This window comes from Oreochromis aureus, linkage group 3 (genome assembly GCF_013358895.1).
Source record: "Oreochromis aureus strain Israel breed Guangdong linkage group 3, ZZ_aureus, whole genome shotgun sequence".
NCBI classification, from domain to species: domain Eukaryota; kingdom Metazoa; phylum Chordata; class Actinopteri; order Cichliformes; family Cichlidae; genus Oreochromis; species Oreochromis aureus.
This window is the reverse complement of record NC_052944.1, coordinates 14,963,742-14,990,367: the sequence shown is the minus strand read 5'-3', so window position 1 is coordinate 14,990,367 and position 26,626 is coordinate 14,963,742. Positions and strand designations below refer to the sequence as shown.

The following is a 26,626-nucleotide window of genomic DNA, read 5'->3' as shown; positions in this document are numbered from 1 at the left end:
TATTTAAAACTGAGCCACACTTATGGAGCTCCACAATTCTTTTCCTGGTGTTTTGGTTGACATCTCTTGATTTTCGCATGTCAAAGAAACAGGCTCTGTGTTTTGCCTTATATGCATCCACAGCTGTGCCACCAATTTACTCACATGGACTCTACTAACCTATAAGAAGCTTCTTCAGCTCAGAATGGAATCGTCTGGAGTTTTCTTATTAATTAACAATAAACTTAGTGTATATGTACTCCTAAATTTGATGAAAGTGATAAAAAATAGACAGCTCTATCTTTTTTCTGACATTTAACTAATTCAAAATATATTTAAATATTTATTTGTCTAAAACAAAAAAAGTTTACTCTAAATTGATGTTTAACAGTAAAAAAATGTTCTTGTTTTTTCCCTCAAGTGTATGTAAATATCTGGTTTCAGCTGTGAATATACTGCTGTGTATTGAAATTCCTCTTGTTTTGCATAGATATACTGAACAACATACAAAGCATAATATATAAAATAACATCTACCTGAGTTTTTTCTTTGAAAGAAGCCCCTTATGTCCATTGTTATGTTCATCAGTACATAACTGAAACCGATTTAGAGAGCTTGTTTAGCCGTGGAGGGTAACAACTAAAAATGTGACATAAACACACATGCAAGCTAAGACTATTTAAAAACAGCATTGTTGTTGTTCGGCTTTACATTTCGCCATTTGTTGATTCACTTGAAGAGCAAGTAACGTAATATGGGTCAAGTGATCAGTTTGATATCAATCTTTTGTGATACACCGCCATATTTACATTATTTGTACAGTACAAATGATTTGCTTTGGTACCTTGTCAAACTTAAGCTCTCCTCTGTCTGCACTTCTCCAAAGCAAACTCGCAGTATTTTGTACTTGTAAATCACACACAAATCTTTTTTACGCACACACAAATTCTTATCTACAGATGCACAAATATACGCATTCTGATTTACAAGTACAAAATATTTATGAACACAATTTGAGCCCATAAACTGTCTTCAATGGTTGTATTAGTTTGTATAAGTCTGTACATCTTACCTTTTTTTAAACAATGTGGACGATAATAATCTTTTTCTTATGTCTTCTGTTGCAGCCGTTAACGAATGTGGTCCTTCCCTTTAGGGTGGCTTCAGTCAGAAAACTTCCAACATCATGCTAGTGCATTTTGGACAGTTCGGTGGGACAAAATGGACACATGGATGCTCTTGTGGGGGCTTTACTTTGCTCTTTTGCTCTTTTATTTTGAGTTTCGAATACCTTAGCACTTCCTCTTTTATTGTGTCAGACTTCCTGTTCTGTTCTCAGTGAAACGACACAAACATGTTGCTTCAGAGTGAGTAAAAACCTTTATTTTTTGAAAATACTGCAAAACTATGTATTTTATTTACCTGTCACATGCTATAGCTTTGAAAGTTTAAACAATGTGCTTGAATTCGTTTTTTGTATATGCATGTCATTTGTGGCTAAGAGATGCGCATGGAGGAGGTTGGCTAGCTGGTTCAGCATGATTAGCACCCTTGGAAGCAGAAAGAGGTTGGTTTAATGATTGCAAATGATTGTTTTAAGAGACAGAAAGGTTGTCGTTAATTCATTTTATTAAATACTGTAACATAAATTGTTTAAAAGCTATTGATTTATGTCAATGTCACGATTTGAGTTCATCAAATAATTTTCTATATAGTAAAATGTGAACATTTCTGCACTTTTTACTTAAATGTTATAATGGCATTTGTTTGTGCATCTTTATAGTTTTCACGGTGCCATATTGTCGGTGGTTTAAAAGAGGAGAGAATAAAGTTGCATCAGTCGAAGCTCTCTGCGTCACGAGTGGTACCGTAATTCCAAGTGGGCAGCTACAGGATGTAGGAATGTGTCACCGGCTGCAACAAGGATTTGGAGCTGTTTGACCTAAGTCTTTGCTTTAATATAATATAATATAATGTAATATAATATAATATAATATAATGCTATAACTGGAGGAAAATTGGTTTCTAATTATTTTAAGATAAGATAAGATAAGACTTTATTGATCCCACGACGGGGAAATTTTTGCGTCACCTCAGCTCAGGTACAGATGTCGGAAAGAAATACAAAAATACAAATAAGTACAATCAATGAAAAAAGTAAGATAATACACTATATACAATGGTAGCATACACAGTATGTGATTATGTTTTATAATTATGTATTAATTATGTATTTATTTATGTATTTAATTATGTATTATTTAATTGTATTTTAATTTAATTATTTAAAATATAAAACAAAATAAAAAATAATCAAAATGTTACATCTATGATTCTAAAAATGCGGTTTATAATTGAACTTATTTTCATTCACGAGGCGCAAACCTGATAATACAATTTAAAGCCCGAGATCTAAGACAAATATTTCATTATAAAATACTTATAGAAATGTAGCTTAGCATAGTGTGTATAGGGCGCAGTACTGTACGATCAATTTGTTATCCTTTTTCAATTGCTCTTCCACTGCCAGCACTGTGCAGCTGCTCTGACACCCCTATACTTAATTATGGTAGTGTGGTCAAATAGGCTGAGTTTGCATTTGTAAGACACTGTAATTCAGGGGTGTGATGGTGTAATTAAACCCCATACATAGGAGAAGGATCCCGATTTCTCCCCCAAAGTTCTCCTTTTTTTGGTGGTGGGGTAATGTTGGAGCATTGAACTAAACGTCCGTGCTAATGTTTAAAACATCACATCTAATACTGGCATTTATCCTGTTCTGTTCATGGCTCTTGTTGTTCCCTGAACCTTTGGTGAAAAGTTATCAATGGCATGATGCACTCGTTCACTTAACTTATATTAACCATCCTCCAAGTATGATGCAGGTATCCCCAGACATCCTCACCTTCTCAGCAGGTGGACGATTTAGCTGTTATACCAAGTAACCACAAGATGGCATCAAAGTGAGGCAGAAGGGCTCTAGAAGAAGGATTAACAAACAGTACCAAGTACTATAATAAAACACCACACAGAGAAAAATGTCCATTTTACATGTTTTTATTAAAGTTGCATAAAAGTGTAACAAAATTGGGCAAAAACAAGACCTGTTGTTGATATTGCTACATTTGTTGGTTGGTTTGTTGGTCTAATCATTGTCTTAGAAAAAAAAAATCTAAAGAACACCACTCCTCCAAATGGCATGGTTTAGCTCTTGTATTTAGCCTCAATGAAAATACTCAGTATATATATTGTTTTTTGCAATTTTCCCCAACAGTAAAAAAAACAAAACAGACTTGTCAATAACAGTCTACGAAGGTATAATAATCCAAACCTGGATTTGCAATGAAAATCCACTCAAATTTCAGCTACTGATTGGACTTGCCTGGTAAAATCTGACCGATCAAAAATGTCCCAGCAGGGAAGGCAAAAGCAATCGCACCAAAATGCATCTGAGTGGATTTTTTCTTTTTGTTCAACTACGTGTTAATCCAAGGCCGGGTGTCAAGAAGTGTCATGATCACGATAGAAACAGAGCAGTATTCAAATGGTAAATGCAAAGAACATCTTTTACCTAAACAAAAATCACTGTATCAAGGCCTAAGTATTAAACACTCACTTCTTAAAAAAAAAAAACAACAAATCAAAAAACAGAATCTCAGTTTGTTTTCCAGAAAAAGAAGAAAGAGTATCTAAGGACCAACAGAAGATTCAAGATTTTTCCCCACACACTGCAGGTCTGCTCACACGTGGCAGCAGTTTGCATTACCCTTTAAAAGAAAAATGTCTCCTGTTTATTTGGTTTGTGTAACATAAATAATACCTAAGGCAACATCTCTTTATAAAAAAACAAAAAATGAAAAAAAGGAAAAAGGGAGGGAGGAGAGAAGGGTGACTGTGGGATGAAGGAAGGCAAAAGAGAAAAGTGGAGGATGTCAGGGAGCAATGACAGAGCAGCAAGATGAAAGTGTGTGTGTGTACACATGTGCCTTTTGGCTCTAGCAGAGAAAGAGGCAGACAGCGAAGGTCTGCTGTCACTGCAGGTGTTAGCAATCGGTCACAGGAACCACAGCGAAATCTCGCTGCTTCTCTTGTTAACCAATGGGCTTCGGTCTCTGATCTGATTGGCCCAGGATCAGAAACAGATGGCTTATTCTCTGAGAGGATTGGTAGCTGCACCGGGAGGTTGGAGGGGGGCAGCGGTGGACTATGGCCTCGTCTCCCTCTCTCTCTGACTGTGCCTGTGTGTGTGTGTGTGCACATCTGTGCTAGAGGCAGCTGTGTTTGCCGATGTGTTTCCGCTTCTTCCGCCCCGAGAAGCTGTGTGCGTGACAGAGAAAGAAAAATGCATGCTTTGATTTGAACAATGGCCTCTCTCCTGTTTAGGCATGTTAGCCGTGATTCCACTGACATGTCAGGCAGAGGACAAATGTCAGAATTGTGGCTGCTCTGAATGCCCCCCCTCAAAAAAGTATAATGGTTTAGTCTAATAATGTTTTAGAAAAAAGGAGAAATTGTGAGAATGAGATGGAAGGGTTAGGGGCAGTGATTTAAAAAAAAGGCAGCTTTGTTTTGGGTCCCCTTGTTGGACTGTCAGTGTGTGTCCGTGTGACCAAAAAAATGCATCCAGGAAACAAAAACAGAACCCCCGCCCCTCCCAAACGAAACAGGAACCAGTCCTATACTAAAAATCTAATCTGTCATACAGAACAGCAGAATATACAGGCCCAAAAACACTCCTATGACAAATGTTGCTGTACATTATGTAGCAACACACACGTAGCATTTAGCGACACAGACATACGTTTGTATGTGCAGCGGCTTCTGAGGAGCCTCTCGTGACTGTTCTACGCATTTGAGGAAAAAGAAACCTACTTTGACATCCAGCCTAAAGAGAACTTGCTTCCGGAGGAGATCAGTTTTTTTAAGCCGGTGACCACCAAAAACAAGCCGGTGACCCTTTCCAGGCTTCAAATTTTCCCTCTTTGCCGTGCTAAAGATACACCATACATTATTCTTTGTGGTTCCGATTTTTCTTCCCCTCAAAATGACATAGTGCAGACTTCTCAAACACACAAACACACATGCGCACACACGCACAAAAAAAAGTCTCTAAATGCACCACTGCAGCAATGCCTCTGATTGAGGGGGATAATTAGCAAAAGACTGTACTGATCCCCGAAAGAGTTAATTAAAAAAAACTAAAGTGAAGCCCTCAAATTGAACCGGAAAGTATGGAAAGAATTATAATGGGCGGCTGGGTCAACTTTAAAACCCTCAAAAACAGCAACGTAAAGATCGGTGGAGACAGAAGCGAGTTGATTGGCTTCTTCCTTCCTCTAACCCTCCTCCTCCTCGTTCACCCTTCCACTGTCTTTTTTGGCATCTGCGCTCTCTCGTTCTTCTCGATCTCGGTCACTCTGCTAGCAGTAATTAGGGCACTCGTCTCCTCTTCCTCCTCAGACAGATGGAAGATGGTGTAGGGGTGGGTGGGGAGGAAGTAGAGCTGGATGGGAAAGGGTAGCAGAGCCAAAAAAGAAAAAAAAAAAAAAAAAGGTGGAGAGAGGGGTAGGAGTAGGAAAAGAGGAGGAAGGAGAATGCCTGGATTAAGACCAATGAGTCGCTTTTGAATTAATTCACTCTTTAATTTGTCTTTTTTCCCCCTTCTTGGCTGATGGTTTTTATGAAGGAAGTCCAACGACATGACAACAAAAGAGAAAAGCGACATATGGGGCTGGATCCAGGCAACAGCAAGAGAGGGTCTAACTAGAAGCAGAAACAAGTTGTCATTTCATGAACTCTAATGGAAGAAAACAGACAAAAAAAGTTTAAAAAAAAATAGCGTGAGCTGTGGTAGGAAGACGAGAGGTGAGGGCTGAGGTGGAAGGGAATATGTAGGATGGAGGGAGGAAGGGGAAGGATGCCATCATTTCTTCTGAGGCGTGGAGAGCTTCTGCATCCCTCGGATCTTGTCGAGCAGCTCTGAGATGAAGTCCTACAGGGAGAGGGCAAGGACAAAAACACATGCGGGGACTCAATATGACAAATATGCACATCAGAAATGTTCACTTGAAGAGGCAGAGGGAGTTTATGAGCAGGGGAGTGAAGAAGAACTGTGTTTTACCTCAGTAGGTTTAAAACAGTCAACCAGCAAGTCCTGCAAAACAGGGAAAAACAGGATGAAATAACACTCTGCTGTTTGCAGCCATCTTTCCTGCTCTGAAACAGGTGCGTGTGTCCTACCTTGACCCTGGCTGCCCGTTCAACATCACTGGGCATGTCGAGCAGTTCGTCCACATCTATCTCCAGCTCGGGGATGGCCTCTTCCTATAGCACATGTAACAAAAGGAGGAGAGAAGAAGAGCACCATCAGAGACCAAACATCCACCAACTTCCTTAGAAAAATACTAGAGAACCTCTTTCCACGAACACATGGAAAGAAATCTTCATCCTGTCTATTCTTAGTGCCTGTGTTTATATTATGTGGTTGTCTGCAAATAGACCAGCAAGCGTAAGCATTTCTCTCTCTGTATGACGTGGTACAGTTATTGATGAATGTCCGGCTGTGGACACTAGAGGGCGGCGTGCTTCCATTAGCGCAAAGCACATGGCAGAGAGACATGAGGAGACAAAGAGAGAAGAAAACCAGCACAGACAGGTTTCATTTTTTTAATCTTCTTGAATGAAAAAAAGAGTTTATTTTCAAGGTTGGAAAAATAAAAAATAAAAGAATAATCTGGTTAAAAGCTGTGCTTATTCGCTGTTACACAGAGAGCAATGATACTGTTTGGGGGCCAGAAATACCAGTGCGAAGGAATTTTACTTTTGCCACACAGAATGATTAAAATGAATTTGTAGTTCGCTTTCATCCCACGAGTTACACGAGAAGACAGGGGTGCTCGTCTACCAGCTATTTAGCTCAGTTTAGCAAAAACACAGTGAGAAGGAGGTGGCATCTCATGTGTCCACTGTGTCAGGATTCACAAAGGCAAGGCGCTGCAGTGTTTTATAGTCTGTGGAGAGGGCCGAGCTAGCTCATTTCCCATCATTTCTCAGGTTTACGTGGGCAAAACAAAGCTATCCATCCATCTATAGCTTACAATGCAAGAAAGTCAGTGTGATGTTTGAGATCAAGTAAGAACACGTGCACGTCCTAAAGCTAACACCTGAGAAGAAACAAACAGAAGACACCAAATGGAGCAACACAGAGTTAGGATCCAGGCGAGTTCCTGTTCCTAACAGGTCTTTAAAGTGTCCTCCTTCAAATCTGTTGTGCAAAACTGGAAACATTTATTTTAGAATAATTACTATTTTCTTTACAGACAGCTCATTACTGAAAGCTAGGGTGCTAACTGCTGATGGCCACCCATGTTGTATTCATGTAAAAACCAATTGAAAGTGGGAAATCTGCTCCTTTGAACTGGGAATTTTTACCGCTGCATTCGCGTTTAGAAAACGTGGACTTCAAATCATATTTAAAGCAAAGTAACTACATAAATTAAAATACACATTTATACACCTAATATAAGCCCATCAGTCATCGCCCAGTTTCATCAGGCTCACATCTAATGTTGAATTAGTGTTCAGGATAAAGAAAGCAGTTCACGGCGAGTTCATCTTCGTCTCAGTTTCTCCTTATCCAATCAATTCTTTCTTCCGATTAATCTGTCGCTCTATTAAAAAGCTTTATTAGTCCCCGTCTCTCCATCTGCCTCGCTCGCACACACTGGCTCAGTGTGCTCCAGCCAAGCTCTTCACCGCTGGCGACAAGAACACACGCACGCACACTCGTACAAACACTCTGTGCCCCCCCCCCGAGCTCTTTTGCAGCTCAATTGCTGCCCCTATATTCATGTCGTTCTCTAGGAATCTCTCCCTCGCTCTCGTCCTCCCCCTCGGTTAGAGTTGCCCACACCAGCTGTCTCTGCACCTGCCTGACTGCCCCTTATCCCATCACACAAAACACACACAAGTCAGTCGGACTCACAACCACACATGGACAGGCAAAACATGCTGTGTGGGCACATTAACAAAGCGGTAGGTTTTCTTTTGGCAGTGAAAATGGCTCAACGTCTCACACACACCTTGCACATACGGATTAAAGAATTATAGGAAGGGCATTAATAAGTCTGAGCTGAAGTGTGTGTGTGTGTGTGTGTGTGTGTGTGTAAAAAGGGGGAGTATAAGGATTTAATTTGGGGCAGTCTGTGTGTGTGAGATAGAGACTGTAGGTGACAGCTAGACTTACTGTCAGCAGAGCAACACAACCGCACACACTGACACACAGGCCAGCATGCAGATATCCTGTAAGCACCAGTGCAGACACACACACACGCACACACACACACACACACACACACAGGTCTGACACAAAGACTGATCTGCACAACATGTGGCCCCCATGTGCTTCTAAATGAGTCTTTTCTTTTCCTCCCTTTTTGTCAATTCTGTATCTGTGTGAGACACTCATGAGGTGAGCGTAAAGGACAAGGTGGAGAAAAGCATAAATGTTTCATACGGCTTAATGGAAAAAGATTTAACAGACCCTGTTAAATCTGAGAGGGGAGGGGGGGAGGGAACGCCGAGAGGAAGGAAGGTAAGAGGTTAAGGAGCATATCGAGACGAGGGAGCAGCTGAGTGGAGCAGACTGAAAGAGAGAAGCCGAGGAGGGAGAGAGAGATAGAGACGGAGAGAGAAGGAGTGAGGGAGATGTTGAAAAACGCCGGAAGACAGGCTTCTGAGAGGAGACACAAAGAAAGCGGGGAATCACGAGGGAGGATTTCCAAAACAATCCTCCAGACTGACTTACTGAACTAGTCTGGAGGGTTTTTTTTTTTTACTGCTGGCTGCAGAAGATGCGGAGTGGAATAAAAGCTGATTACAAGATATTGACAAGCACTGAATTTTTGTAAACAAAGCAGAGCAGAGAAGAGTGCAGGTAAAGGAAGCAGGGCCTGCTTTATTCTGACGAGCCTTCAGAAGAGCATCAATACTCGTGGATCCCTGCAGCTCTAACATGTTGTTACAAAGTCTCCAACTTCATGCACTTGGATACAATGTACAACTAACATGCGACAGCAACATAACGCAACAAGCGATGTTTCCAGGATATTTTTAAAGAGGAAGTCAAAAAATATTTCACAATAAAAATCCACCTGATAAATTAAGTTACCATGATTTCATTTTGGTCAGACCTCCTGTCTAAACATAGACAGGTACTGCCCCACAACACTATAGTGGGCAACTGGTGGTAATGGAGTTAGGAAACGGCAGGCTTGGACCAAACCACTTTGAGGCAAATGAGGGGGGTCCAGTTTTCAAAACTTAAAAAAAAGCTTTCAATTTATATCCTTTAACATCGTATACTGTAGTAGGGCTGTGCTACCCTAGACCTCCCTTTAGCCACACCCCTACTTGCCACTCATATCACCAGCATCACTGGGAAAAACGCCGCAAACACGTGGTTCTTGAAACTTAATTACACTCTTCCTGACAAGCTGGCAAATGTGATTCACGCACGGTGAAACGAGAGAGAGCGTCAGGCAGAGACGCCGATCGTCTGGAGGCTTCCTTCACAACGGAATGAGATGTGACAGTATGAGAGCGTGCTGTGTGCAGGTCACAGTACTGGCTCTCTCTCACGGGGAGGGCCGTGTAGCGGCTCCAGGCTCGGACATTTCAAACGCCAGATACAGCTACCTCACTGGAAAAACGCACCACCACCACGCACACTCGCATAAACACGCACAAAGACCTACAAGTGGGTCAGTGTCCTTGTATTATAACAACAAAAAGGCCCGTCATTGCTACTGGAAATACAGCTGGTGAAATAATGACATGACAGCAAAGGCAGATGTTAGTCAATGTCTTATCGACGTGGAAAGCTTCACGTCGGTGTAGATGTTTATCACGAGACATGGCATGTTTTCCAGTGATAACTTCATGCATAAAGTAACTGATTCCTTTGATAGGATGTGGGGAAACTGAGCGGAAAAAAAAACAACAAAGAAGACAGAGCGATTATGTATCACTGGAAATGTAAAGACGTAGGCAGAACAGACAGCCACTTTTGCTTTTCTAGTGCCTCAGTAACAAACCAGGATAAAAATAACCAGGGATGGCCAACAGCCCATTCTGCTACAAAACACACAAACAATGTTTTTGGCTGCGTATGATACGGGAAAGAGAGACAGGCGGAAAAAGGAAGTTGAAAACAGAGGGAAGTGGTGGCTGCGGCAGACAGGATGGAGGAAGGAGGGAAGAAGTAGGAAAAGTAGGCCGCGTGGCAGTAAACAATGACACCCGCTGCAGTTTCTTTGCGACTTGTCTGGCAAACGCACACTTTATGCATCCATCACAAGATACTAAATCAGACTAAATCGCACTGTGTATATTTGCATTAAGAGAGTGGCACTCCATTAAAACTATTACCCTGACTTGGCATGGTGACACAGGTATAAAACGTGTGTGTGAATGCTGACAGTGATGAGTTCCAGGCACTCGTGTTGGCGATGAGAGGACAGCGGCTGAATGCTTTCACTGCTACTGTGTGTTTTGGTTGTCACAGATGAGAGGAGATGGTGTCCATAGCCTCAGATCTGCACTGCTAACGGAGCAGTTTTAGTTAATAAGGATCAACTGGGCAAGATGAAGCAGCAACTCTGGGCTTGAAAAGCCAGAAATGCAAAATATATGATGTGCAAGGTGCTTTTACTGAATCCAATGTGCAAATGTTTTACAGCCAGGTTATCAGGTGCTTGTATTCCTGTTATATTCCTACAGAGCAGGAAGATTGCTGAGCACACATGTAATGGCTAAATGTGAATTTCTGTTAAATTTAAATTTCTCTCTATGTAAACCGCAACAGATATGTGATTTTCAATTATTTATCACAGTAATTGCTCTATTATCAGAAACAGACTGCGTGTAATTGTCAACTTGATCCCATTCAGCTGCTCTCTGATAGCGTGACCGTCTTACGGGAACATTCGTGGCAGTTTTGTTGGTATGTTTGACAAACTCATTATGCAGTAAAAAAAGTGAGATAACTTTATCTCATTGGAGAAAACAGATACCAACTTTAAGGACATCGTTTGCAGTTTAAAAGAGGCGCTAAATTGTAATATGTTATTGTAGTACTCAGCATATGCAAAATACTAAAAATCACAATAATATTGGATCGTGACTGAAGTTTCGTGATAATATTGTATCATGTGGTGTCTGATGCTTCCCACCTCTAACAATAAAACCACAGGAGGTGAATGCTTTTATGATTCACCAGTTTATTATACATTAAGGCTTCGAGTTCTGCATTATTGGGGGTGCGGTCGCTTTAAATGGCAGGTAGTTGATCCACTACAAAAAAGGTCTATGGTCTAGTTCTGGTTACTGTATCTATATGTTAATAGAAGACTGTCGATTATATGGATGCACTTTTCTAGCCACTCTTTTAAGCATTAGCTGATCCACGTTTGGCTTCAATAAAACTAAATGGTGGCAGCCACGATGCCAAACTTCAGGCTTTAAAACGCAAGTTCACAAAACAATGGGTGATGTCATCTTTTGTCTTTTAGTCTATTGTGAAGCGCTAGGAGTAAAATGGCTGAAACCCGGTATTGTTCGACACCATTATTGTTGTGGATAATGACTGAAGCTTAATTACTAAATTATATTTAACTGTGGATCTACGGAAGGGGGTTTGCCAGGCAACCACAGCTCACACAGCACCACGCATGCACCAGCGAGTACAACTTCAAACTCTCATATTGTATGCATGTGCGTGCGTGTGTGTAAAACAAATACTGCAGGATTAAGCAAGGAAGGATATCCAATAGAACCGGGGTCTAACGAATATCAAACACAGAAACTAGGGATAAAAACACTCTTTGCTCCCAGAGCATAACATTAGTTTCCTGGGAAATTACAAATCGTCAAGTGGAGAATTTAAGGTTATCCTGGCAGATAATGGGGAAGTATATGTGGATAATTTCAGTGTGTCGATCTGGCCATTGCAACATGACTAACTGGCTTATTCAGAAACAAGGCTGCAACCGGCGTTAGTGCAGCCTTGCTTATAAAAGAACAGAAAACAAGCAGGAAGCTAAAAAGTTGCCTGGAAGCTGTCCTGAGGTGGTAATTCATGACACCCTTGTGACTGATCTGGTAATTTTGTCTAGGGTCATCTGATTACTACAAACAGACACACGCAGACAGGATGAAGCCAGCATCTGAAGAGCGGAAAAACACTGGGCTTGAACCTGCTTCCTGCCTTACTCTCTCCCGCTGTCCGTTTATCCTTACGTCCCCTTTGATGCCCTTCCCCTCGAGTTGGTATCACCGCTCTGCCCTGCTCTCACACAGAGAGTCACCCTTGGTGCGTTTGTAACAGGCCAGTTCGTAGCATTTGGGCCATCTTGCCGTGGGCATGAAAGCACTTATGAGAGAAAGAGAGAGGAGGGAGTCAACAAGAGGTCAGCGAGGGTGTACTGAGGGGTGGGTGGGGTGGTTAGGGATGCATTGTGTCAGTCATCGCCTGCTGCTTTCCATCTCCCTACTATCTGAGTCTGTCTCACCCTCATGGTTGCTTATCAGGAATCTGCAGGGGTAACAAGAACAAGAACAGTACTATAGTCAACTTCCTTTTTAGGATCGCCGCTCTTACACCAAAAACCACACAAAGCTTTCCATCTGAGGGTTTCTTCTTTACCACAAAGGGGGGTTAAAAAATCCCAGAGCAGTCAACCACTTCCTGTTTGAGCACGTGACCTTGGGAGATATTGGGGGAAGGGAAGGTGTAGAGATATCTGTTGGAAGTTTCTATGCTGGGTATCCCTTAGATTTTAAAGAGGGCAAACTCACAAACAAAGTCTGTTTGTGTCTTTCCAATTAATGTAAGTAGTGAGTGGCTGTGGTAATGAATACGTGGCCTCACACATGACTCCTGAACTATAAACCACAGCAGTCCCTAATCGATGCAACATACTTAACCCAGCCTAACATCTCGAAAGTGTGTGTTATTGTGCACTTTCCCGTGCGTGGCTGATTTTCATCTCTATCGCAGGTCTAATCAGTTGGATGTACTTCCTCTCAGGAAGAAAATGATGTCCTGTTTTGAATCATATGAAAAACAGAAAGAAAGAGCTGCAGGCAGCACAGATCAACCGAAGCCTGTTTATAACCAAACCTGCCAGGACACAGACTAGATTATATTATTTCATCAGTCGGGTTTGCTTTGCTCTTCCTCACCCCGTGTAGAAGTTTGCAAACAGGGAAGCGCAGTTTCCTCCTACCGATAAAGGACAGTATCACAAAGAGAATAAATCTGTGTAAAAAAAAAAAAACCCCCAAAACTTTAACGCTTGGCTGCATGCATCTCTAGGAAGCAAGGACACATGTAGCTTCTTAATGATACTGTTCTATAAAAACTCTAAAAACAACACGCACCCCTCATTTAGCACGCACTACCAGCGCCTCCATCTGCTTTGACTCTGCAGCCCTGTCAGCCTTTTCCTGCTATCTCACTACAGATAAAATGCAAACGGATCTGTCATGCAAAGTAAAAAGAAGCAGAGCCTCCAGAGTCTGGTGGTAGAGATGTGGGCATGCTAATGTGAGTCCTGGTGCTGTGTGGGTTGTTTCAGATTTTTTTTGCAGGAGGAAGCCAAACCAAACGGGCTCCGAGTGCACAGAACAAATCTTCACATGAAGCCAAGAAACATTCATCGCTATAATTAGGACTTCGGCACAGCAGTTTTCATTGTAACTGCAATTAGGTAACAGAGGTAGCATTAACAGAAAGACAGACAGATACTGTAATATGGAATAAAGAGCGGGAAGGGAATGGCTATAAAACATGGATTGTAACATTTAGCTTTCACATAAGGAATATTTTCCTGTATATCGTCGCTTGTAACATACCTGCAAACTAATCTGTATTTTTGTCCACTATCATAATTAGACTAGCGGATGTGATAGCGTGTCAAAACTAACACCCAGCCAACCTTTGGTTCAACTGTAAAGCTCTCATTTTAGACTGAACACACACACACACAAAAAAATCTATTTGTACAGTGAAAGCGCAGAAGGTCATCCAAACCTGACCCCCCAAAAGCTGCCCATAGTCATGTCTGATCGCTGTTCGGTTGAATGATTCCCCCGTCAGCTTGTTTGGCCTGACTGAAACGGTTCAGTGGTTTCTGTGTGTTGACTGAACACGTCTGTGTTGCGGTTTTTCCAGGGAGACAGTCTGCTGGACCCTCGGGGTCACAACCAGCCCCGGGTAGACTTGTATTGGTAACTATGCTGCCGTGTAACCCTTTCTAACGACTACACGAGGGCACAGTTTGTCGCTGCCGTTTAGATCTACTGCCTTACAAATGAAACCTCTCATATAATAACATTAAAAAAAAGCCAAACAATTACATCAATGCTCATCTGCTTAACGCAGTGCATGAGGAGTGATTTAACCTGTGGATTCTTCATGAATCTGCTCACACTAATACATCAAGTGTTTAAGTGCCTTTTCAATATAGGAGTAGGAATCGCAGCGTGACTCAATGCTGTCACAGTAGGTTGCCCATGATAACGATGGTAACGCAAAGCAATATCTAAAGCTACAGAAACATTAACGTTGCCTAAAAATAGAAAACATCACATCACAGTTTGACTGAGAGGTCAAACTGTGGTATCACAGTAAGTGCAGTGCACGGACTCTGGTCAGGCAGTATAATGTTAACGATAGCATGCAAAAGAGGCTGATTGACCAACTGTCAAATCAGCATTACTATCCTGAAGGAAGTGTTACTTGCAGTGTTAAAAGAATTATGCAAATTTAAGCTTCATCTGTGAGCTAGGTACAAGTTTAAAAAAAAAAAAGAAAATATGAGAAAGCTGACAGTTAACTTTCAACTTTCAAATGCAATTTTCACGCAGCTTCTCTCCGTCACAACACACAAAGATCATCCATCTCTCCTCTTCAGCTTCGACTAATTACTAAATCCCTCATCAGATGTAAGGGAACCAAAAACTCTCAAGTGCCCACATCTCTGCTGCACTGATCACGCTCCCCTATAAACCCATGGATACTATATATAAAAAAAAAATACACACAACTCTTCAACCAGCTGAAAGAGTCACTACCACAACAACGGGCCTGAAAGAGGAGATTATGCACAGATTAAAATAAGAATGCATACAAACAAGGATTACAGCAGATTATCATAATGTCACTGTTGGCAAGTACTACTAACAAAACTAAAGGGCTTTGCATTTACTTGCTCATTTGCCATGTCATTCACTGAGTAACTTGTTCTTTTATATTTTTAGTTTGTAGCACAATGAGTCCACTTCAAAGTCACGGAGGTCCAATTTCAATATCCGCCCCTCTTCTTCAGTTTTAATTCACTTTTGCTCACGAGCTGCTGTGATTATCTGCAAAGCCTCTCGATTCATTGCCCCAATATTGAGATCTAATCCATATGGATATCAAAGTGAGCTGCAGAACATTATTATTCTTTTATGCAGATCAATCATCAGAGTCTCTGACCTCTCAAACGCTGCCAACAGAGTGGGTAATCTAATCAGCTAATGCTTTGGTTCATTTCCATATTCAATCAGATACAGGAGAAAACTCACAACGCAGGCGATTCCAACAGATTATGGCAGCAGAACCAAAAACAAACAGACTGAAACAGCAAAAACTAGGAGCTGTATCTCCACTTTTGTCTTACTTAACAAGGACGATTTCAACATGTAACCGTCTCACTGTACAACTGTGTGACCTCTCACTGCATCCTGAGTGACTGTAATAACCAGAGACGCACTAAAGATGAAACATTAGAGGAAAGAATGAGTAAGAGGCAGATGCTAAAGCTGTCGCTCTGACTGTCCGCTGCACAGCCTGATGCCCTTTAGTCAGCAGCTTGAAAGATGCTTTTGCCTACAGTGTGAAACACACAATGTTTGTCTCCAGATTGTCATGTCAAGATTGTGTTACTCTGACCATATCAGCTTCAGAACGTACAGAAAGCAACATCAACCAAGCAAACTTTTACTCTGTCGCCTCAAAAGGGGCTTGTTTCTATTTTGGGTTTAATGTTTGTCACAGATAGGTGCCCATAACTGCGACTAGAAGTCACTATGTGTATTTGTTCTTCTACTACTTTTAACTCTTGTTGCATGTCAGATGTTAGAATGAGTAACCTAAACAGGTGAGCGATTAAGTGCTCACTGAATAATCATCTGTGAGCATCAAAGGAATCCAACCAAATATGGTTCCTTCCTGATTAATAAGCAACTTGTAAACACACCGACCAAATATGGTCTGTTGTTCCTTCCTGTTGAAGCAAACTCCAACAAAAAGCACACACTAAGGTAATATATTATAGAAACACCAATATGTGCATTTGAATTTTGCCATTACAATAATGTAACAGAAACACCATCTCTCTCTTTTCCCTGTCTGTCCATCCGAGCGCACATCTTTCCTTCATTCGTTCCCAAAGACATCCGAACCAGAGCCCATCTCGTCACAGACCTGTCCTCCAGATTATCGCAAGTGTTCGAGTTTCACAGCGGTGACATCACAGAGGAAGTCAGGACGACACCTGCGGTCTGACCTTGGCAAAAACCAGTAGCCGCCTGCCTGAGACTGACAACAGGTCAGGAGGTGTCAGGTAATGTCGACACGGTGCAACCACAAGCCCAAGCCTCACACATGAAGCGCTCCTGCACAGTCGGATGCTGGCATGAAACGGGCACGTGCGTGCACATTATACACATACACAGTCAGCGACGGTGAATAATAAAGCTTCTTCTGCGCTGCCAAACAACCGCTCAAAAGGCGTCTGCTCTAACGCACCTCCCGGGATTAAAAAACCCTCCTGAGTGGATCCGCGTTACCTCACTCAACCTGCGCACGGAGAAACCTCATGAGGATTCCGGCTCCAAACAAATCGTCCAATGCCAGGCCCAGCCCCTGCTGTTAAATGTTAGAGCAGTGTCTTGGTTGTGCCATTGTTTTAATACAGTTTCAGCGCGGAGGCCAATAAACACACATCACCCCCGCAAAAAAATAAAAACCACTCTCATCTGTCTTTACTGTAAAAACAACACTCTGGAGCCACATACAGCAATAACAGAGGTCTGTGCACCATCACCATTATGCTCACTTTAAAAAAAGCCTCCTCGAGGGTGCACGAGCTTTCACAAAACAGCTACAGACTTAAGAGGCTGTAAGTGCAAACAGCAGTTTAGTAAGGACCAATAGGAGCAAAGTGTCTGATACTGCACACTGGAGATCATTTAAAATAAAGTGCAGGAAAGTCAACGTGTGCTTCATTATTAAGACGTTAACTGCTTGAGTAGCCTATTTAGATGAATACAATCTGAAACACAATCACTTGTATAGCACATGGAAAACGATCTTACATCTTTTTATGTTGTTTCACGACAATAAACAAGCAACTGGTTGGTAAAATCCAACCCTTATTATCTATGCTTAAGGGTTTCAATGTTGAAGAGGTGTTAGTCAGTATGTAGAGGCTACTCTGGCTGACACATGCTAACAAGATGCTTAGAAATCTTTGGCATACCGATTAAGTTACATGGTAAAGATATTCTTTGAAGTTTGTATCTAAAAGGGAGCTACTGTGCTTCCCCGTCATCCTTCATATACACCCTAATACAGTGGTGGAGTCACAGTTTAAGCATGGCCAAAGTTTTAAGAAATAATACCTGTGATCCAAAAGCTCAGGCTACTCTAATCACTGCATTTTAGACAGTTTTTTCTCCTCTTTTCTCTGGATGATGTCAGTGAGAGCATATGTATCTAATATGGTCAGCCCAAGTGCTCCACCTACCTGCTGTTCAAACCTTCTGTTGGCAAGTGTCACAAATCATAAGAAAGTTCAGAGGGAGGGGGAAGGGAGCCGAAACAGCTCGTTTCACACAGTGGATGAACGCAGGGACTGCATCAAGGCTCAGTATGAGATAATTAAAGATGATTTTGAACTGTAAAATCCCACAAGAACAAAAATACCAAACTGGAAACACACATAATAGGTTCTCTTAGTTGGGGGAATAACGACGGCTACGTGAGCGCTGAAGAAAAAACCGATGTCGCTTAGAAGCGTGGGCACTAAAGTCACTGTAACTTCAACAGTATTTAGTTTTCTTAGTCACACTGTTGTTACAGTCCTGTCTGAGTGAACTGTGATAACTCAACTCTCACCTGAACCTGAGACACTGAGAAAACAGAGCAGATAACATTCAAAGGACATAGAGCCAAAAAGCTGATTCTTGATAACAAAAACTATACTTTGTCTATTACACAAATACAGTCAGAGGTACACACACACACACACACACACACATATACACATATAATTCTTATAAGACCTAATTTGTTTTGAGAAACAGAGATAAACAGTCTTGACCAGGGTTTTTTTTCTTCAAAGGGAAAGTGGTAAATTAATCTGGTTAATTTTTCCACACACTGTTTGTCTCACACTTCCTGTGACAACATATAAACATTCCTCTAAATGACTCACATCCCTTGTTCTTTTCCCTCCATTCCTCTCCTCCTTCATCCACGCCTCGTTCGGTTTTCTCAACTTCCTTCCGATCTTACTCACCCACTAACCAAAACACACGTTTACTCTCCCTCACTCACAATATTCTTGGCATCCTTCCACCTCTCTAACTTTGCTGATTTGTTCCTTTGCCGTTTTTTAAAACATCCACACAGTCAGTCAGTGGGTCAGGCTACGGCACACGCTGACTCACCTCATACCCGCTAGGAAACGCAGAGTCTCCTCAATATGTAGAACCAGGTGTGACGTATAAGTAGATGTGTGTATGTCCGTCTCTGTGCAGATGTGTGTGCGCGTGAGCACTGGTGTGGGAGAGTGGGCACAAAGACACAGTGGAGTCTTTCATTCATGCTGTGTAACAACCACTCTTTGTAGTCACAGAGTGAAACAGGGTAATGCTGATTGGTATTCAAACCTTAAAGTTAACAGTGTAAGAAAATGTTTGATGGCACTCTTCGGGTGTGTTTGTGTGAGTTTCCTTTTACAGTCGGAAGTCAGTCAAGGAGGCCGACTTCATCCGCGACTGGAAAAGCTATAAAAGAGTTTGGCTTTCCCTGACAAGTGTTCCCCTGCAGACACACACACACACGGGCACACACACATGTTTTTGTGTATTTCTGGAACTAACTCCAACCTTCACTTCTCACTTTTTTTCACGTTTGAGACCACAACACGCTCAAAGTGAAAACTAGCTAATAAAATAAGGAAATAGTAAACAAAGAAAATATAGCTAATAATATGTATTTTTATTACAATGTATACGATTTCTGTGCTCAATAAAGCACGAGGTTATTTAAATGTCTGTACATCTATATTAAAATTTTAGAGGTACTTTTATTTTGAAGGGCACACAAACACCAGTGTTTCCTGTATTTCAGAAAGTGTGATTTCTTTTCATGTAAATGCATTTCAACTTTGACTTTGCCTATTTAAAGAAAAAGGGAACAGGAAGAACTGAAACTATTGTGGTGAGTTAAGTGTCAGCTGGTAGCATTTCCTCTTTTGTTGTTCACTTTTATGTGAAGAGAGTCACATGTGGCTTGTCTATTTCCGAGTATTTTCGCTTTACAGTTTACACAGAGTCATTACCTTGAACGCATGGAACTGGAACACTTTAATATTTTTTGCATGTATCCCTTTTAATTAAAGGGATGCGCTCTTTTTCTAGCGTGCACCACAACACATAATCCACATGTGGTTTGCAAGCAGAGGCAAATCTGGAAAAATTGCCTAATGTTACATTTCATCAGACTGAGCCAGAAAAACGGCATGCTCGAGCATGACTTCAAAATTATTTTCATCTGATATCTTCTTTGGCATTTAACTGATAATGTACTTGTCTAAACAACGAGTCAGATTTAAGGACTGAGCAGGTTGACTGGTAGTCAGCTAATAGGCTTACAAACGACAAACTAAAACCAGATGCTTTTAAAGTGTGTGTATGCTCTACTCGCTCGCATCACTTGATATAAGTGATAAATGTGGCCCTGGGCTGTGCAGTATAAGCAATAATAAACATAAAAGCAGAATATAAAAACTCAGAACCCTCCTCTCTGATTCATAAGCATTACCTTAGGACTTACATAAACTCATTTCCTGCTTCCCAGCACTTTTAATTTGGGGTGACTGCAGGCACTGCTGTTTTAGTGCCTGACAAACCCATATAAACTGCAGTGAGACTACAAACCATTGCTTTTTGTCAGTGTATATATCACGCAGTAGCAGTGGATACATGTTCCAAAAACACTTTCTCATTCTCCAGCTTCCCTGCCCACTCCTACTACATTTTCCTTCTCCGTTTGCCATCCCCTCTACTTTTTTTTCCCTTCTCTTCCCCCGTTTATTGCATTCCTGCTCACCAATCCTGCCTCTGTTCCCACTCGTATTCCCATCTGTATTTGTGTGTGTGTGTGTGTGAGTGTGTGTGTTTGCATCTGTGTGGCCAGCCACGTAGGACCCTGCAGTTTGGGGGTTGGTCCGCCCACTCGCTCCAGTGTTAACCATGTAGCGACTGGTCAGCCACGCTGTGATTTAGAGGGATAACGCCGCAAAAGGAGAGAAAATGAGTCTTTATTGACAAATAAAATTTTAACAGGCCAGTTACCATGGAAATGATAGCAAGGCTGGAGTGAAATTTGATTATTTTACTAAAAGCGGGGCTGTGGACCTTCTTGGTGTTCCCACTCTTTTCTTTTCCCCAGAGTAGGCTCAAACTCACTTAGCACTATATACACAAAGCCATTAATAGAGTGAAGACTCGGTAACAACTGAGAAAATGTAAACCATGTTTAAAACCACCAGCGTTTGAAGAAATACTCCTCGACTGTGTCGTGTGCCCCGTAACACCCTAACTTTTACTCCCAGTGAAGGGTTTGTACTTTCAGACTGCAACAGTTTAAAATATAAACTGTGTGACGGGGGTGTTATGGGATTTGGAGGCACTGTTGCAGCTGTTCCCACCCTTTCCCCCCCTTTGGACATACCATCATAGCCCTTACCACATGGCCTCTAGATCCGCTTTATCAACACAATCTGATATTTTCCAGACAAGTTCAAGTGACTTTAACCTGCATGATGCTTAAAATTGTTGTGTTTCAGTTAATGTTAGCCAAACTTCTTTAACCATTACTCTTACCCAGCTGTTTCTATTTCTCTAACTTTAATGCACTTTCATACTCTGTTCTATGTTTGTCTGATTACAAAACATTGACTTATTTCAAGTTCTGTCTTGTAAAACTTTTTTGGGCCTAGGTAGCTTTTTTCAGTACTCCACGCACCAACACACATTACTCCATAGTTGTTTTAGGTGGGTTGAGGCATATATTGATGCTGCAATGATCAGCCAGTGTCACTGACATTAATATAGTCCACTGCCCTCTAATAAGTGTTAAGGACGTGCACACGTTCACCCATAATATTTTTATTTTATTAGGAAATAGATGAAAATTTGTGGAAAAGACAGCCGTGTTTCCTCTTCAAACATCTGCTAATCAACCATGAAACCAGCTGGTTAAATTTGAATCTACTACAAATAAACCAGATATGAATTTTATTTATTTATTATTATTATCATCATTAAAGAAGCTACAATTGGTGTCTTTTAATGGCAGACCATAGCATCACCACCAGCGTGTGCTGTAAATCATTGGCGGACCAATTAGCTCCATTTTTTCCAAGTTAGAAAAAGTAACAATAAAGTTGAAACGTTTACAAAGTAACCTTAACCCCTTTGACATTTTATTAATCTGCTTTTCTAGGTGGCCAGGCTATATTAGCTATATTAGCAAATGTTAACTGCTCCATTGGTAAGCATGTATGAAGGTTTAAATATTACTGAGCAAATTTCTTAGGAACACACATTTATAGCTCGGCAGTTACAGTAAAAACAGGTGACTGCTATCAAAGTAGCACATGTAAAAGCTGACAATGTAACTATTTTTCTATATCATCATTTATTTATCTTGGAAAAAAATCTCCTTGAGATTAAAAATGTCTTTTCTAAAAGCGACCTGGACAAGAGGGCAGGAGATAATTAAAGATAAGCACACAAAATTCAACTGGGGCTCATTACAACCAAGCAAACACAACATCCAGAACATGCGTAGTAAAAGATCAACGTCAAAACAGCTACAAATCAAACTAGTATCAAACAGAGGGTCCTGTCTTTGGAAGGCTGCACATGCCTATAAAATACAAGCGTCTTAAAGCAGCAGCCGAACAGCGTAACATTGCCATGGCTACTTTTGGATACTAGCGTCTCTTCCTAGTCTAGTAATCAACAGCAAACAGTCAAAGCTTTGTCAAGCAAAAATCACCCAACACAGAATCATGTGGTTAAATTATAACCACACTGGCGGCGAATTAGTCACATGTTTCATTATTTCATTTTCAATTAAAGAAAGTAAAGATGTGTGATTGCTGTCCTTATATCTTCAGTCTGAGTAAAACAGGTGACGTCACAGTCTTTTCCTGTAGCCGCTTGCAAATGCAAAAATGTGTATAAGTAGCCATGTTTGGGAGGGACTGCGCTATTGGGTAACAAAACCAGGGAGTGCTTCTTGGGCAAAGCAAATGCCACATTAACATCGGCTGCAGGTATTCACCAAAGCCCTGCTAATATCATAACTCAGTGCCTCCGATTTTAATCATGCAAGAATGAAAAACACGGACTTTTCTTTATACGGGATTCAATTTGACTAAACGGGCGCCCCTTTTTCCACAGTGTGGTTAACCAACATAAACATTTAACAAGGCTTGTTGCCATGGAATCATACTAAGGCTCAGCTCCTCTCTATTACCCATAGCAACTTTAACTGATAGGCTGACTAAGCGGCTGGATGAATATCTGACAGACTGGCTGGCAGCAATGACTGGCTGATTGCTTGTAGCATGTTTAAAGGGATTATGTGAATGGGAAAATAGCTCATAATGAATTCCCTGCTGAACAAACTCCACGCTGTTTTATTAAAAGTCGAAATGGGCATAAATAAAAGGAGGAGGAGGAGAGGGGAGGTTGATTGATAGGAAATAATGATGGGTGAAAGGTAAAATACGGATTATAGGAAATAGGAGGCACAGCGAGGTTAGGGTAAAAGGAGAAAATCCCAAGCATGCTCTATGCCTTTGTCAGTGAAGAGGGTTCTCCCCGTGTCCGCTCTGCTCCCTGACCGGCTAAAGCTGCCTCTCCAGTTACACTGTTTAGCAGCACGTGCTTCACATCTCCCCATCTAAATGAGCCCAATGTGTTTCCATCAGTGAACCGACTGTAAATTAATCTCTTTGTTGTCTAACAGCCTAGACAGGGACTCGATTAGGACAATGAAAAGAGAGGAATTCAGTGGACGAAAGCCAAAAATAAGCATCGTCATTAGAGATGAACGATGGATGTGCGTCCAGAAATGTGAACTAAATCATTTATGTCCCATTTACGTGACTGTAACGCGATCTGCCTGTGACCTGAGCGTAATAAATCTCCACCGGGCTCAGGTCTTACTATGAACAACAACAGATAAAGTCAGTGTGCATCCATTTGTGTATTTTTATTTTTTTGGACCCCATTTACAGCTGAAAAGCAGACTAACTGTGAATCATCAGGGCATTAAAACATGCATGACTGAGCGGATTAGGGGATGAAAGATGGACTGGGATAAGCGAATGAAGGAGTGAATCACAGAAAGACAAATAGGTGTTACTAACCTTGAACAGACTGTCTGGGTATCGGTCACAGTGATCCACGTAAAAGTGGCCAAATAATGGATTAAAAATTAAGGCGATTCTAAGCCACAAAAACCACTTTGTTTAATTATAAAAGTAACACTAGACCAAAGTGCTGAAAAGCTTTACCCCTGAGCTCATTTGTTCAGACTTTTTGGACTCTGCGATGACTACACATAACATATTAATCCATTATTGGCAGACAATCAAAGCAAATTGATTTTAAAATCCTGTCTAGGTCCGTTAATCACCTCAGCGGGCTTTGGTAACTTTGTAGTGTCAGGATATCCCGGCCACAGTGTGCATCATGAGAGATCCTCTGTTAACGGGATGAGATACTGTAGTGGAAACAAAGGTGTGCTGGACTATCTGGTTTTCTGACATCAAATGACTAACAAACCCGTCTATTTATGGCTTTCCCTGAGTGCATTTATCTTCATGGTTAACTGGGATTTAGTATAATATCTATTTAGAGTTATGAACTCCCAGAGGAATGGATTTTTGGCTTCCAGCTGTAAACAGCCAGACGCCTTTCGCTCACTTGAGTGTTAATGGCTAAACAACCATTACAGCGACATTATGCAATGGTGGAAAAGCTTCAGTAATACAAACTATAAAAAGAACCAGTTTTTCCTGGTTAAAAAAGTCTGGAAGGGAACTTCTGAATCCGCCTACTACACCTCTTACCTATCCTCTTGCTAGCTACTACTAGGAATTCTGCAAACCTGTTAAGTCCCTGTATTCCTCACGCCAAGAATAGAATGTGGGTCAATGCCAGCTCAGTGGAGTTGACATGAGCTTACCAACTACTGACGCCAAGAGCTACACCACAGCTGCCGCCAAGTTACATTATAACTCTCCATGTGACACCATGACCGCAGGTTTGATATGTGCTGGTGCACTGGCAGTCTGCTCATGGTTATACTCAGGCATCGCTAAGGCCAGGGAAATCATTAAAATGGTCCTCCATGATGAGATATTTGACCAACCAGACATTTTCATCTCATTTGTCTCTGGTTTGCCATCACTATTTGTGCCTGATCAAACTAGTTTTGCCTTACTTAAAAGTTCTAAGACAAAATAAACTTTATTGCCTGAATGACAATAAAATGGGGTGGATAAAAACCAGAGACTGCTGGTCAAAAATAAGTTTTCCCTCTGTTTTATTCTTATAAACTATTTATTCAAAGTAAAACTGTCCCCAAAGAGCAGCTACACGGTGTATTTCACACTAAAGGCATGAAATGGGAGAATTGGTGCTACTTCCGGTCGGCCATTAATAGCGGATTAAATTAATTCACAGGTGTGCTTTAAATCCGCTTCAGCCAATCAGAACAAAGAGCAGCGGCCGTCGATTTCGCGACGAGGCTATAAAAGTACATGTGCTACTTATAGCCCTACATGTGGGTGAGAACATGAAGTTTACCCACATGGCGCTCGTGTGGATGATTTAATAAATGTTTGACATTAATCTGTGAGGCTCTTCCTTATTTTACGTACTGATCCACATACATGTGTCCCTGATACTCTGGGCTATAGAACAAGCGGAGCTAGGCCAAAAGCACCGACAAAGGGCCCGTTAATGTTTCTTTATCAACAGTTTGCCTTTGGATTAGACAGACACACAGACTTTCCCCCGTTACGCTACACCGTGGAGCCCTATTACTTAACAGAGCCGCCTAATCAATACCTTCGATCGGTTTGGAGGCCGGTTATTGTTTGGGGTCTTTACCTCACAGTCGTAGAGGTCCGTTAGCTGGTCGATAATCCACTCCTCCAGGTTCAGTCTCTTCCTCAGCTCTTTGCGGTCATATTTGACGGTAACGCGTCCCTGCTTCCGAACTGGTGTCTCCGGTTCCTCCGTGGTACCGGCCGGCGTCTGGAAATATACCCGGGGTTGAGGGCTCGTCTCCGGGCTTGTTACAGCTGCCATTGTCGCTTGGTTTGGGAAAGAGAAAAAATGCCCCCGGAGCTACAGAAGTGTGAAGTGAGCGACAGAAAGAAGGCAGAAAACGGTCTGTGGACGTGCGGCTCGTCGCTTTTCCGCAACGAAAAATCCCGGCTGGTTAATTTGTGACTTGGAAAAAAATCCCCCGAAGAAGAAGAAGAAGGACGGACGCTGGACCTGATGCTTTTGTTGTCAAAAATCGCTCAAAGGGACATTCGCAGCGGCTGCTCGCTTCCACCACACAAAGGGGACCGACGGCCACGGAGAAACGTAAAGGCTAACCGGCTTATTGGGCTATTTACAGCATGCAAACTCTGCTTATATAAAAAGAGACGGCAGAAGAAGCAGAGCCGGCCTCAACTCTTCATTCAGTACAAAGAGAAATCACACGTCTCTCTCTCTCCCCCTCTATCTCTCTTTCTCTCTGTCCCCACGAGGAGTGCGTGCGCGCTCTCTGACCGGACTCGAGCGCATCCGACGTACTAGGGGTTAAAAAAAAACAAAAAAATAAGGAAAAGAGACGTTGATCACCATCCGCTTTCAAAAGCAGCCGATTTTTAAAACTTTATTTATTTTTCTTTTAAAATATATTTCCCAACTTTACCACGTGATCACCCATCCCCCGGAGTCCACATTCCTTTTATTAAATCGCTTCAAAATGTGTTCCTAACAACTAAGTGTTCCTCACAACTTCATAGACTTGTGTTATTTACCCACGTGATCTGTTAAGATTTCTCCCACAGCCCAACTTTTGACAGCCTGTTTGCCCTTTTTAAATCGCCTGTTCTCCATCATTGTGTGCATTCTCAGTAGGGTAGGGACACATGCATTGTGTTGCACCAATGCAAAAAATATTCACACAAATGTATTTTTTTTCCTTCAAACACTTCGTTTTTCA

At 41.6% G+C, this 26,626-nt stretch overlaps 1 protein-coding gene across 1 annotated transcript; it reads right to left on the bottom strand.

The window, feature by feature from the left end:
• Positions 1-3,020: 3,020 nt before the first annotated feature.
• ppp1r14bb (protein phosphatase 1, regulatory (inhibitor) subunit 14Bb) lies at positions 3,021-26,187 on the bottom strand. The gene is made up of 4 exons (XM_031736787.2): positions 25,513-26,187; positions 6,220-6,303; positions 6,101-6,133; positions 3,021-5,971 (listed from the first exon to the last, which is right to left on the bottom strand). Exons 1-4 carry the CDS (start codon positions 25,711-25,713, stop codon positions 5,903-5,905), a joined length of 387 nt encoding a protein of 128 aa, XP_031592647.1. The 5' UTR covers positions 25,714-26,187; the 3' UTR covers positions 3,021-5,902.
• Positions 26,188-26,626: the final 439 nt, after the last annotated feature.

Coding starts and splice junctions, on each gene's coding strand:
- ppp1r14bb (XM_031736787.2), bottom strand. CDS start 25,713: ATGGCAGCTGTAACAAGCCCGGAGACGAGCCCTCAACCCCGGGTATAT. Junction 6,134..6,219: donor AACGGGCAGCCAGGGTCAAG/GTAGGACACACG, acceptor CCTGTTTTGCAG/GACTTGCTGGTTGACTGTTT. Junction 5,972..6,100: donor ACTGTTTTAAACCTACTGAG/GTAAAACACAGT, acceptor CTCTCCCTGTAG/GACTTCATCTCAGAGCTGCT.